The 12,289-nt window shown below is 29.4% G+C and overlaps 1 protein-coding gene across 4 annotated transcripts in view; it reads left to right on the top strand.

Moving 5' to 3' along the window:
* The window catches only part of LOC106472770, a 26,275-nt gene extending 14,561 nt beyond the window's left edge, over positions 1-11,714 (top strand). For 3 of the 4 annotated variants that reach the window (XM_022402295.1, XM_022402283.1, XM_022402288.1), the window contains 7 exons: positions 1,818-1,856; positions 3,383-3,490; positions 4,061-4,150; positions 4,526-4,606; positions 6,259-6,326; positions 8,398-8,440; positions 8,840-11,714. In XM_022402295.1, the coding sequence (XP_022258003.1) occupies positions 1,818-1,856; positions 3,383-3,490; positions 4,061-4,150; positions 4,526-4,606; positions 6,259-6,326; positions 8,398-8,440; positions 8,840-8,932 (522 nt within the window). In that variant the 3' untranslated portion in view covers positions 8,933-11,714. Of the gene's footprint in view, positions 1-1,817; positions 1,857-3,382; positions 3,491-4,060; positions 4,151-4,525; positions 4,607-6,258; positions 6,327-7,455; positions 7,472-8,397; positions 8,441-8,839 lie in introns of all 4 variants that reach the window. The other variant, XM_022402303.1, reaches the window with a different exon arrangement.
* The last annotated feature ends 575 nt before the right edge of the window (positions 11,715-12,289 follow it).

The raw sequence follows: 12,289 nt of genomic DNA, 5'->3' as shown, positions 1-12,289 counted from the left end.
TGTGTGTGTGTGTGGGGGGGGGGTACATTAAGTAGAAATGTGAAATTGAAAGTTGTGAAATGGTGATTAGATAATATTTAGACCCACTTCCATGTACCTTCATCACACATAATTGTAGCTCACAGTGCAGGTTGTCCATTTCAACTACAGTTGTTTGTACTTTTCACTTGCAAACTGTTTTAAATGAACATTTGAGAAATATTTTGAAGTTTAATACTGAATGTATTGTTATGTTTGAATTATGCATAGTAAACCTTAATCTACAAAATATGCTCAAGTAGGATTAACATTTTTTTTTTGCCCTTAAATTTCACTTAAACTCAAAGATACTGAAAAAATTTTCTTGTTAATTTACTGAGCTGTTAGATGACAATATATAATAGCATAATCATAAACAACATATACACTGTACTGTACATTGTCTGTTTGAAAAGGAATTAGTAAGTTTTAGCATTTTTAAACAGTATATTTTGTGCCTTAGTCCTGGGCCACCACTCCTTGAATGCTGCAAAATGCCCTTAAATATTTTGCAAGTGTCAAAGAATTAAAAAAATTCATTGTAAACGTACTTTTTTCTATAACTTGGAACAAAACAGCTTTTTAGAACTTATCAAATGTGTTTCACATATGAAGATCAAATTATTTAACCCGAAACTTTGAAACTACATTTCTTAGATAATGGAAAGGATGCCCAGCTGGTTTTGCATGATAATTTCTTCACAATACTTAACAAGTTCTCTTATAATTGCTATTTCCAAGGCTAACATTTCATGACATCAAGCTTGTCTGCCAAAGTTTTGATATAATAGATTTACAGTACCAAAAACAATAAATTGTGTAATGCATACTTTCTATGATGCAAATAAGTGTATACTTTAATTTTTATTTGTACTACATGTAGCTTCACTCTAATATTTAGAGCTGTTTTTTAAAACTTTCCAATAGTTGTAAAGTGTGTTAACAATTAAGAATACTTGATGAGCCATATGTGACATTTCAAACATACTATTTTGTTTGTTTTCATATTTTTAAATTTTATAAGCGTAGTTATTTTTTATTTATTATTGTGTACTTCTACCTCAAAAACTGTATAATCTCATTAAATAATGGAAATTTTAAAACATATAGATTATTTTCATAACATGAGCTTCTTTGCCCTCCCCCTCCTTTTATCATAGAATTTGCAACCTTTTAAATATAGGATGTTAACTCTTCATGGTATTTATGAATGAAGTCATTAGTTTTTCTTCTTTTACTCACTGTTAGTGTTCTGTGACTTTTTTTTAATTAACATATTTAATAATTTTTTATTATCATTTTCCATTGTGCTATAACTCGGTACTCTTCTAATGCAGGTGAGTTACGTTAAAAAAAAACTATAGGTCCAGCTGAATTGGGAGCTTCGGGAAATCTGAAGTTCTCTTAGAAGACCTGTGTCATTTGCAGGATCAGTATATAGTTTTGAAAAATTAAAAATAGGTGTACTGATAGCAATAATATTTAGTACTTCTCTGTGGCAAAAGTGAGGAAAAGACAAAATATTTAAGCAATCTCTTCTCATTTTTTTTAACTTCTGTTGTTTTTTTAATAATGAGAGTTAAATATATCAAGTAATTGAGGATAAGTGAATGTTCATTGAAGACCTGAGCATCTGTAATTAGCTATAATTGGCCTAATAGTATGAATAGTATTAGCCTTGTTTTTATTTTAAGATAATGTCGGGGCAGACTATGAAATTATTTTTGGCTCATTTCAGTGTAATTTTTTTTAGTACATCATTTTCCCATTAGCTTATTCATATTCTCGTTATTTTGCAGGCAGAAACACTAAATCCATTCGATACATCTACTGCAGAGGTAAGGGTTTCAACATGTCTTTAGATCTACTGAAAATTTTGAGGTGATCAAACAATAGTTAGTACTGAATATAATTTAACATCATTTGTAATTAAATAGCCTTAAGTCAAGTCTTCTTTTTTTCCTTATTCATGTATTTTTTTAGTAACTGATGCCGTGTGGGAAATAAGTGTATTATGCAACCAATCAGTAACTTGTGCTAATTTATAACAATTTATCAAATACTTGCTGAGTAAAGATAGGGTGATTGGATGTCCCAGTTTTGCTGGAACTGTCCTGGTATTTGGTAGTTTATTCCAGTGTCCTGAGAAAAGTTGGGAATCACAAAATGTCCCAGTTTTATGATAAAGACATCAAACTGTCAGGCATGTCAAAACACAAATGTAATAGGCCTACTTAACTTGCTTGTTGTTGCAACATGTACTTTTCTGCTGCCAAACTCTCTTAAAAGGTCCATCTGTGGTTGGTGAAAAACCCAGATTAGTGCAGTTTTTTTACTTAGTAGTATTGTAGTAGACCTATCGCAGGTAGTGAATTTGTGTCTATCACCAAAAAAAGTAGTTGAAATTATTCTAAAAACAATGCCAATGTTAATATATTTGGAAATAGTGTGGAACAGTTTGATAAATTTAAAGTAAGTTAAATAATAGTTAAATTATTTAACATTTGTAATAACCATTTTGAAATTAGCAGCAAAGGCTGTCCCAGTTTTTCAGTTTGGAAATCTGCTAACCCTAAGTAAAGATATTATTTTACTTTTTTATTATTAGCATACAAGTGTATTTATATGCACACAGGTGTATCATAATGAAAGGTTTATGTGAAAATTTCAGACCCACTTTCAATTTTAATGCATTGATAATTTGTAGTTTTATCTTTGCAAGTGTGTAACATACTGTATGCATCAGTGAACTGTAAATTTTGCCAATTTGGCTAAATTTTCAAACAACTCTTAACTATCATAATAGCTCTCCATGAGTACAAACTTCATCTGAAAAGGTTAAGAAATGATGTACTTTGACAAACTTCTGTCATGTATTTTCAATAATGGTGGATGTTGTAAAAACAGTTTCCTAGAAACAATTGCATACATGTTAAACTTTACTTTTTTGATTTAAAATATAATTTCAATGGGGTTTTTCTATGAAATCTTTGTCAATATACTTTCATCATCCTGTTGTTTACTTGCTTTGATTAATGATTTTATGTACAATTTACCCAGTTTGGTTTGATTTTCTAGATACTTTACAAACAATTAGTAATACTCATAGATTACATTTTGGAATGAAAATCAAATATGGCTAGTTTGTTCTTATTGTTCTTTAAGTACTTTTTATCACATTTTATATAGTGATAACTTAGTTTTGCAGAGATACAGTTATGATAGTATACATAAATTGTTTTTACATACATTGTACTTTAGGTCATAAAGACATTTACGTTATTGTTCCTTTTATATTAGTGTGCAACATTAAGTAGAGGCTTATTTTTTTTCTTTAATCACCAAAAGTGTTATTGTGTTACAGAATGTATTCTATCAAAATCTGGTAAACAGTGACCTCCCATCAGGATACTTGATGGGAAAAGAAAGTATTGATGTAGAATCCCCCAAGTCTCGGTCTGCATTAACATTGGTAAGTACAGTCGTTTTTTTACTGTAAGTTTGTGTTTTCTAGGTGATTTTACATAATATTGAAATAACTTAAATTATTGTAACAAAAAGTATTTGTCTAAATGTTCTTTACAATGTAGGTCATAAATGCTTTTATTAAAATTGATTTGGTTTGGTATAAATAAAAGATACTTAACAAGTGCGTTCTTCAGGTTCTATGTGCTTTTTTCCTTTTTGCTCAAGTGTGGATAATCAATGTATTGTATTAATTCTCCCCATGTGTGAATATATCTGTAAATATTTTGTAATGGATATTTTTCTGTCATCAACAACAACAAAAATAAGATCTGGCATTACTTTAACTAGGAGGTTTAAAATGCACAAGTTTTATTCTCACATTAATTATAACAGGTAAATTTAATTTTAAGCAAATGGGGAAGCAAAAATATTTACGACAAAAACTTGTATAACATAATGGTAAATAAAGTAGTGTTATCAGTGTAACTGTGTGAAGAATATTAAGTGGCTAAAAGGGGTTGGTAAGACATTTTTTGATTTTCATGGTTACTTGAACATAATTATTTTTCTCTAGGAAAATTCTGACCTACGGAGACAGGTGATTCTACTTCAAGAGCAACTTGAAGAAAAGGATTGTGTAATTCGTTTGCTTCAGCAACAAATGGTATATGTTACATTGGTGAATTTTAAAGAAAATTAAAATGAATGTTTCTTTACATTTTAGTCACTGTAAAACATGAAAACTCCCTCAATCCAATAATTAAGAAATGATATTCAAGACAGAATCCAAATTTTTGAATTCAGTTTTATGCCCATTTAGCCATGTCAGATTTATACCAAATTGTAAAAGAAACTAAATTCTATGCATAAAAGTGCTTAGGTAGGGTTTCTTGTTCCACTGTTGTTGTGACACTTAAAAGTTAAAAATACAACTGCATTAATTTTGTACCTAGTTAAATTGTGCTACTTATGTCTAAACAGAGATTTTTGTAATGTAATAATTCTCTCCCTTTCATGTACCTCATTTTATTTTTCCCAGACTGAGTGCACTGCAGCAACGGACAAATCTGAAACTTTTCTTGAAGGTAACAAATGCAATTCAGCAACACAGACAGAGAGAGTAAGTTTTATGTTTTTATATTAAACATTTTTCAGTTTTTTCAAAGTAATTTGACATTAGATAACTTGTTCTGGTGTAGACTTTTTTCTAGCACCTCGTGTATGAGCGAAGGCTGCTGTTTTTTTGTCATGCTTTATTTATGCTTTTATTTATCCTATGATACAATAAACACTGGAATATGTTTATAAAAAAAGATCTGGTGTGTAATAAACAATAGTATAAACTGTAAAATTATCATGGGGATTCATATTGGCCTCATTGTGCAGCTTTTCAAACATCTTTTTTTTAACTACTTGTGTTTGTCAGATCCATGACTGTTTGTTTACAGGGTCCATAATAACATATTATGAGTTATACCAAAAAGTTAAGCAAAAATATCATCATTATTGCAATTAATCCCACTAATTACTGTTGGATTCTCTTAGTCTCATATATTTTATATAAATGAAATGAGTGATTTTTACCTGTTTTTTGTCAGTTCTTTTTGCTGAGTGTTTAAATGGACAAAAAGTAATATTACTTAGTATGATGGTAGAAAAAAAGTATAAAAACAAGTAGGTAATTTGAGAGTTAAAAATATTAATTTTATGATAGAGATAACAGAAGAAAATTCATAGAAAGGAGATTTTATCAGCTACCTTACTGATTCATCAGTTTTTTGTTTTTTTTAGTATTGTTTATAGGCTTCTCAAGCTTTAGAAATAAAAGATGCATAGACTAGAATATTATTCAACTACTTGTATTGAAGCTAATGCTTCACCCTTTTGACCCATATTTACAACATCCCAAGTTCTGGATCATCATCATAAAAAAATTTATAGTAGGAGTGAATAAGGTACATGTTAGAACAAGAAAGAGAAATAACAATATAAATCATTTCCAAATCGAACTCCCAGTTTTCTTATCTTTAATCTTCTGTAAATTTACATCAAAAACTATTCATCACATTATACAATTTAATAAAAGTATAATTAACACTGTACAGTATTTAAAGAAGGAGAATGCATGTAAGCATCAGTGATACTCAAAGAGAAGAAAAAGAATGAAGTTACAATTTGAGAAAAGCAGAATTTCACTTGTAGTAGTCTAAATCTTAAATTTATATTTACTTGTCACAGTAACATGGGGATGATCTCTCTTCACCATAAAATTGTGTGTGTGCTGAACTATCTTTGAAACTGACTTCCATTTGGTCTGAAACATATGTAACAGCAACAATCATACTGTACCAATGTATAAAATGTACTAATATTGGAGTGTTAAGTATTTTAATAAATAAACAGTCTATAGAGTTCTTACACAAATTTCAGTAGTAAACAAATGTGGGCAACTTCTTTGTTTATGATACATATAAATGTAATTTCAGTCACACTAGTGTCAGCGTAGTTAGTAAAGTTTCTGCTGGTACAGAGTATAAGTTACAATTGTTTGTCCAAAACATGTAACTCATTTCAGTGACTAAACTTTACTTTTTCTATTTATTCTTAATTCCAAAACAAACAAAAAAGAATTACATTTACCTTGAAATAAAATGCTAAAAGTTAGTCAGGATTTTATTTTTTTAGAGCAAAATATTTTGCAACCAAACTCCCATGCATCACTTTGATGTTGAAGAAATTACAAATTTTGTTTTCTTATTTTATGCTTTTCAGGTAAAGTCATGGATAAGCAGTCAGAATCCAGAACGATCTTATGATGATTCTTCTGCTACCTTAGTAAGGTAAGGTATCTGTTAAACTGTCAATTTAGTAAATTTTATGGCCAATGTGAGAACGATTTTTGTTACTCCACCCCCTTTTCCAGCCGTACTCTCTAAGGAAAGGAAGAAATATGCTCTTTAAATGTTAACTTCAAAACACATTTAATATTCTGAACTACTGTACTATGTACAGATTATGGAGTGGAGTAAACGTACAGTACAAAATAGGCTGTTCATGTAGGCTATATCAGGAAGATTTTTTCTGGCTTTAGGAGCAGCAAAAATGTTTATTAATTTTAATGTTCTACTTCATTGTAATTTCATTTTCTGTTGATGCCATCGCCAGTCATACCAGTTTTTTCTAAGACATGGTAGAACATTGGCAAGATTTAATTTATTTTAGCTTTGAAAAGCTTCTCTCTCTCTCTCTCCTGCAGCAATAGTAACTAGGTTTATATGCAATATTCCAAGGGCAATGTAGGTATTTGGAAATACCTCTGTAGTGAATATTACCATAATACTCTGAGAGAACTCCTGCATAGCAAATTGAAAAGTTGAGCAAAAACAATCAGTGGCTCAGTGATAAGTCTTCAAGCTTATAATGCTCATTGATATTTTATCATTAAGTAACATCTATGTAGTGTAATTTGCAAAGAAAAATAATAAAAAGTTATAATTTTCATTTCTGCATATCTCCGAGGAGGTTTGTCTGTATACAACACATTCTCTAATGAAGCTCAACTTTTAAGCTAGCTATAGGCAAAAGTTGGTAGAAGAGGTTATAATCTATCTGCATAAAATAGACTAAATAAAGTGGTTTGAAGAGTAATTTCCAATGTGAGAAGGATAAAATCGGGGAATATCAGTGACACTCTTCCAGTCCAGAATTGTGAAGTATAAAAGTATTTTCTTTATAATATGGATATATATATATATTGAATTTTAGGTACTTGTTAATAATCTGTAAATGTGATACATGCATAACCTTTTTAGGAAAGATTTACCATTTTCCAAAAATAAATAGTAGTGAATATATCTCCTATCAGAAACATCATTTTATCCAATATTATTCATAGATAGTTTCTAGATGCAGATGTTATATATTTATAATAACTTGATGTTGTCATATTTGAATTTTTTTTGCTACCAGTTTCCGGATTATGAAGGTAAGAATTTTTCATTATCGTTCTTTATTTGTATGAAATAGAATCTATATAACTTATAAGTGTTCTGATGTTAAAAGGTCTAAGGAATGGCATGACAGTAATGTAGTATAACTCCCTAATAATACCTCTTGACTAAAATTACATTAAAATGTGTAAAATGAGAAGAGATCTTGCTATAAACAAAAAAATATAAAAATAAGAGGCAAGAAAACTATAGGAACTGTACGTATATGAACAGGCACTTGGTGCTAGTGAAGCTTTGTTACCTCAGAGAATTTTTTTCTTAATTTCTCATGGTCAACTTGGACTAAGACATTTCTCAGAGTTTAAAATTATTTTTACAAATGTTCATAAATATGAAAATAAATAAATCTATTAATGTCAGTTATTTTTTTTTAGGTAGTCCAACAGAACCCATAGTTAAGGAATTTGTGCCATTTTATGCCCTCTGAGTTTTTAATTACAAGTAACAAGTTGGATCATGGCAATAGCTTCTACTTCACACAAATAAACCAAAAAAAAATACTCAATACATGATAAATGTATTGTTATAGTAAAAAATATAATTTATTAATTTAAAAAAATCTTTAGTTTGTTTACTTAAAAACTTTTAATTAATTAGTGAATTAGACAGCCTCCTAGCCCTAAATTGAGCCTTACAGTATCCCAGAATTTTATAGATTTTTAAATATAGCGTTTAAATATGCAGGGAAATCTCATTTCTCCAGTTACGTTTTTATGGAAGTGCGATATATTCTGATACTTCTTTAATGTTGCAATTAATTTAAAGTCAATCTGAAATTAAACCTTGAATGAAACACAGTAGAGCTAATGTAAAACACTGTTGTATTTTCTGTTGTAATTATTTAGCATGTATAACAAATGATGTGTTCCTTCATCTGTATGATTTTCTTTCTTTCTTTTAGTCTTAAAAGGAAGATTTCTTCTCAAGTCCCAAGAAAAACTGTGGTAATCATTTAATGTGTGATAATTTCTCACTAAGTGCACTTTTATATCTAGCTATCATATCATGTATAAGAAAATAGTATTTAATTTTTTTTATTAAAAATCTTGAAATAATCACCTCATTTCCAGTTCCAACATATGTTTGTAGTATATTCAGAATATTTTAACTTTCTTGCAGCAAAAAACCAGCACGGTAAATAGCCATATACTTATAAAACTGCTAATTTTTTTCCCTCAAAAAATCATTATTGCAGTAACTTTTTTGCTTTGACTGGACTATTTTATGTGCACTTTTTCTTCGTTTGTTTTGATTTATAAATCCTGATCCTTTTAATTTTGAAACAGTTCTCTGTATGTTGAATAAAAATTCAAATATTTTCTAATTAGCTTTTCCATTGACAGGATGTTCAAAAGAAAAAAGATGAGAAATGGAAGACTGCAGGAGTCAGAAGACTTCAATCAGTAAAGAATGTGTTAATGAGTTCTCAGTGTTAGTTTCAGTTTTATTCTCTCCTATCGTTGTTGTATTTTACATAATATATTTTAACATTATATGTAGTATGAAATCTTGGTTGTGCAGTTGGGATATGAAAAGCATAAGGACCGGAATAAGAAATCATCTGAAGGGTCCCCACTATAATCTGATTAAAAATGGTTTTAGGGCTGTGTAGGTATATATATGAGTGTTACTGTTTTGTAAATTAAAAGATGACTTCAGGGCTGTTTAAATATACAGTTGTTACTATTTTATCTGGTCTCCTATTCTTCAGTCAGTCTTGAAATATGCAGTAAAGTTTTGAATGATGACAGAACCTTTAATTCCAGCTTATTTCTCATCTGCTTGTTTGAGAACAACAAAGTTACTAAATTATGAGTTTGTCTTTTTTTTTTTTAATTATGATAATGAAAGTTATAAGTAGAGGCTAAATTTATTGGTAATTAGTGTGTTCATGTATAGGTACTCAGGGCTATGATTTCATTAACTATTAGATGTATCTGAACTTCATTCCTACTTCTAAATGTCACACAAAATATTTTTTTGTGTTGTAGGGGAACAATAAGAAGCTTTGTGAGGTCTGAGTTTTTAGGTAGAAGAAATTTCTTTGAGAAATGAATGATTAATTAAGAGAGGAATCAGAAAATATAATTGCAGAATAGGTACAACACCTGTAGCACTATAAATTTCTAAAAATGTAAGGAACAGCAAACAATGTTTATAAAGATTTGAATGTCAAATTAGCGATATTTCTCCATAATACATGTGTATATAATGTATATCACAGTCAGTAAAAAAAAAAAATACAAATTCCATTTCTCGTCTGATGTATCATAAATTTTTAAAGTACACTTAACGTTATCATTAATATTCATATTTGGATAAATTATCAATGGCATGCTCTTCTGTTATTTTATAATTGGTATAGAAAAATTAGTAAATCAAATAACATTACAATAGCTTAAGTGTCACCATATATAAATATATAGAAACTGTTCTTTCAACTGTCATGGGTTATTTCTTTTTCCAAAAGATTTATATATTTTTGAAATATTGTTACTTAAAATGGATTCATTGCCATTTGATATGTAGTAATAACTTTGGAACCAGGACCTTATTACTTGAATGGCTTGTTTTTGAGAATGGTTTAATAAAGGAATCAAGGATTGATATGTATATATTGTACACATAAACAACACGTGCTATGTGTATAACATTCATTTGAAGCTAATGCTCAGTATCAGAGTTGTCACCATCCAGTGTAGAACAAATCGTAGGGTAAACTCAAGAAATATGTAAGATATCTCTTTTTTTTTTCACTTTTCTGGATGTTACATACTCTGAAAGTCTAAAGCTTAACCAGATAGGCAGTATTTATTTATTACTGTTATATTATTGTGGATGCATTTGTCACACTGTGATACTGTGTAAATTTATGTATCATTTTAATGCAACACGTTACCTCCCCCCCCTCCATTACGTTATTTTTACTTGCAAAAAATTTTATCTTTTTTTTAAACACTAAATAGCAGGAGATAACACAGTTTACATTATCTTTATTTGTTTTGGCTTGGTAGAAAAAAGAATGCACTGAGTATTTGAGAAGTGTTGATACACTGGGTTTCTTTATCCTTGGGCTTAAATTAACTTAAAAATGCAATCCTGTTGACCTTTATTGCAGAAAATGATTTTCTATTTGTTTGTACATCTATGTATGGTAGAATAAGATCCAATATAACAAAGTTATGATTTATACAGAATATTTTCACTTTTATTTATCAAACAATATGTATAAAATGGTCCCCTGAAAAAATCTTAGGTGAGACTGTCTTCTTGACATCTCACTGAACTTCTTAAGAAAAATATTTTTTGCATTTATACATACCTGTTTATTTAGTGTGCCCTGTTAAATTCTTTCACAAAATATTATTTTTTCATTCTGAATATTTCTGGAAATATTCTTCTAGCCTTTCTCCATATAATATATTAACAAGTCTCATTGCCTTGAGCCTCCTTTTAGCACCCACTGCATGAGTGTATGAGAAAATTGTAATTTTTATGCATGTTAACAGTTTACAGGTATGTTTTTCTATTTTGTACTGGGAGTGTGTGCGGGATCGTAACTCACCTGTAACCTGTCTGTTTTTAAACATACATCTAAGTATAAAAGAAATTTGTTTATAAAAAAAACTTGCATGGATCTTTACTCATTTTTTACTCGGCAATATGCACAAGTAAAGTCAGAAATATGGATATGGTGTATTCAAGTTTTGTTTTGATTTTTTAATGATTATGGTGTTTTATGAAGTATATATTAATTAAGTATTCAGATTTGCCACAACTTTCATCACCTTCAACTACCCGTCTCTGAAGTGCATCAATAAGCATAGCTTTACCAAAATTAGGTTACATATATATATAAAACACACGCACACAAAACAAATGGTGGAGTTGAAGTAGAACTACAATATTTGCTAAGTATATGTATGTATGTATATATTTGGCAGACATTGTAGTTTTACTTTAACTACCATTCATGTGTGTGTACATCTAACCTATATAAAGACACAATAATAAATGTACAAGGTTTCAACATGTTTTTTTATCATTATCAGGTACAAGTAGTTTACCTAGACACAAGATTATATACGTATATATAAGCAAAATTACCCATCCCGAGTGGCAGGAAAAGTTTAAGATAATCTATCAATTGAAATTATTTCATGGACTTTAAAAGTTTAATTGTGTTTCACTCAGAGCCAAAGCTTTGAGCTACTTATACCACCCACTGTGAAAAGTAATTGTTGAGCATTTCAGTCATGTTAAGAGATGCTCAACAATAACATACAGTAAATCTACATTTTTATTCTTTAAGTTACGTCACACTTTGAAATGTGAATAATAGTGTGATTAATTCCTAACAATTTAGTGTAGAATATCTTCCTTGAGAAATAAAATTTGGCATCAACATTATTCACTCCTGTTCTCCTGTCATTTCAAAAGTGAATGTTGAGCTTTGCCTGTGTGTGCAGCTTTTCAAATGGGAGATGGACGAATGCTCGGACAGATGCCACAGTTTATATATATATATATATATATATATATATATAGAGAGAGAGAGAGTGAGATAGAAAGATGAAACAAAGGGGTCACATGACTAGAGATTGCCCAAGAGGTTAATGAGGGTAACTGCTGGTTTATGTAGAATTGTGTTGTTCACTTCACATGTCTTCTTTGATTTTATGTTGGTTCTTTCTTTAAATATAGTGTTTTTAATAGATACACTATGTTTTTTTTTAGCTGCAGTGGTTGTAAACGTGGGAGGATCTTTTTATTATGTTCAGTGAATGTAGTTT

The sequence above is a fragment of the Limulus polyphemus genome, unplaced genomic scaffold (assembly GCF_000517525.1).
Source record: "Limulus polyphemus unplaced genomic scaffold, Limulus_polyphemus-2.1.2 Scaffold124, whole genome shotgun sequence".
NCBI lineage: Eukaryota > Metazoa > Arthropoda > Merostomata > Xiphosura > Limulidae > Limulus > Limulus polyphemus.
The sequence above is the reverse complement of the archived record's forward strand: the minus strand, read 5'-3'. Positions and strand labels throughout refer to the sequence as shown.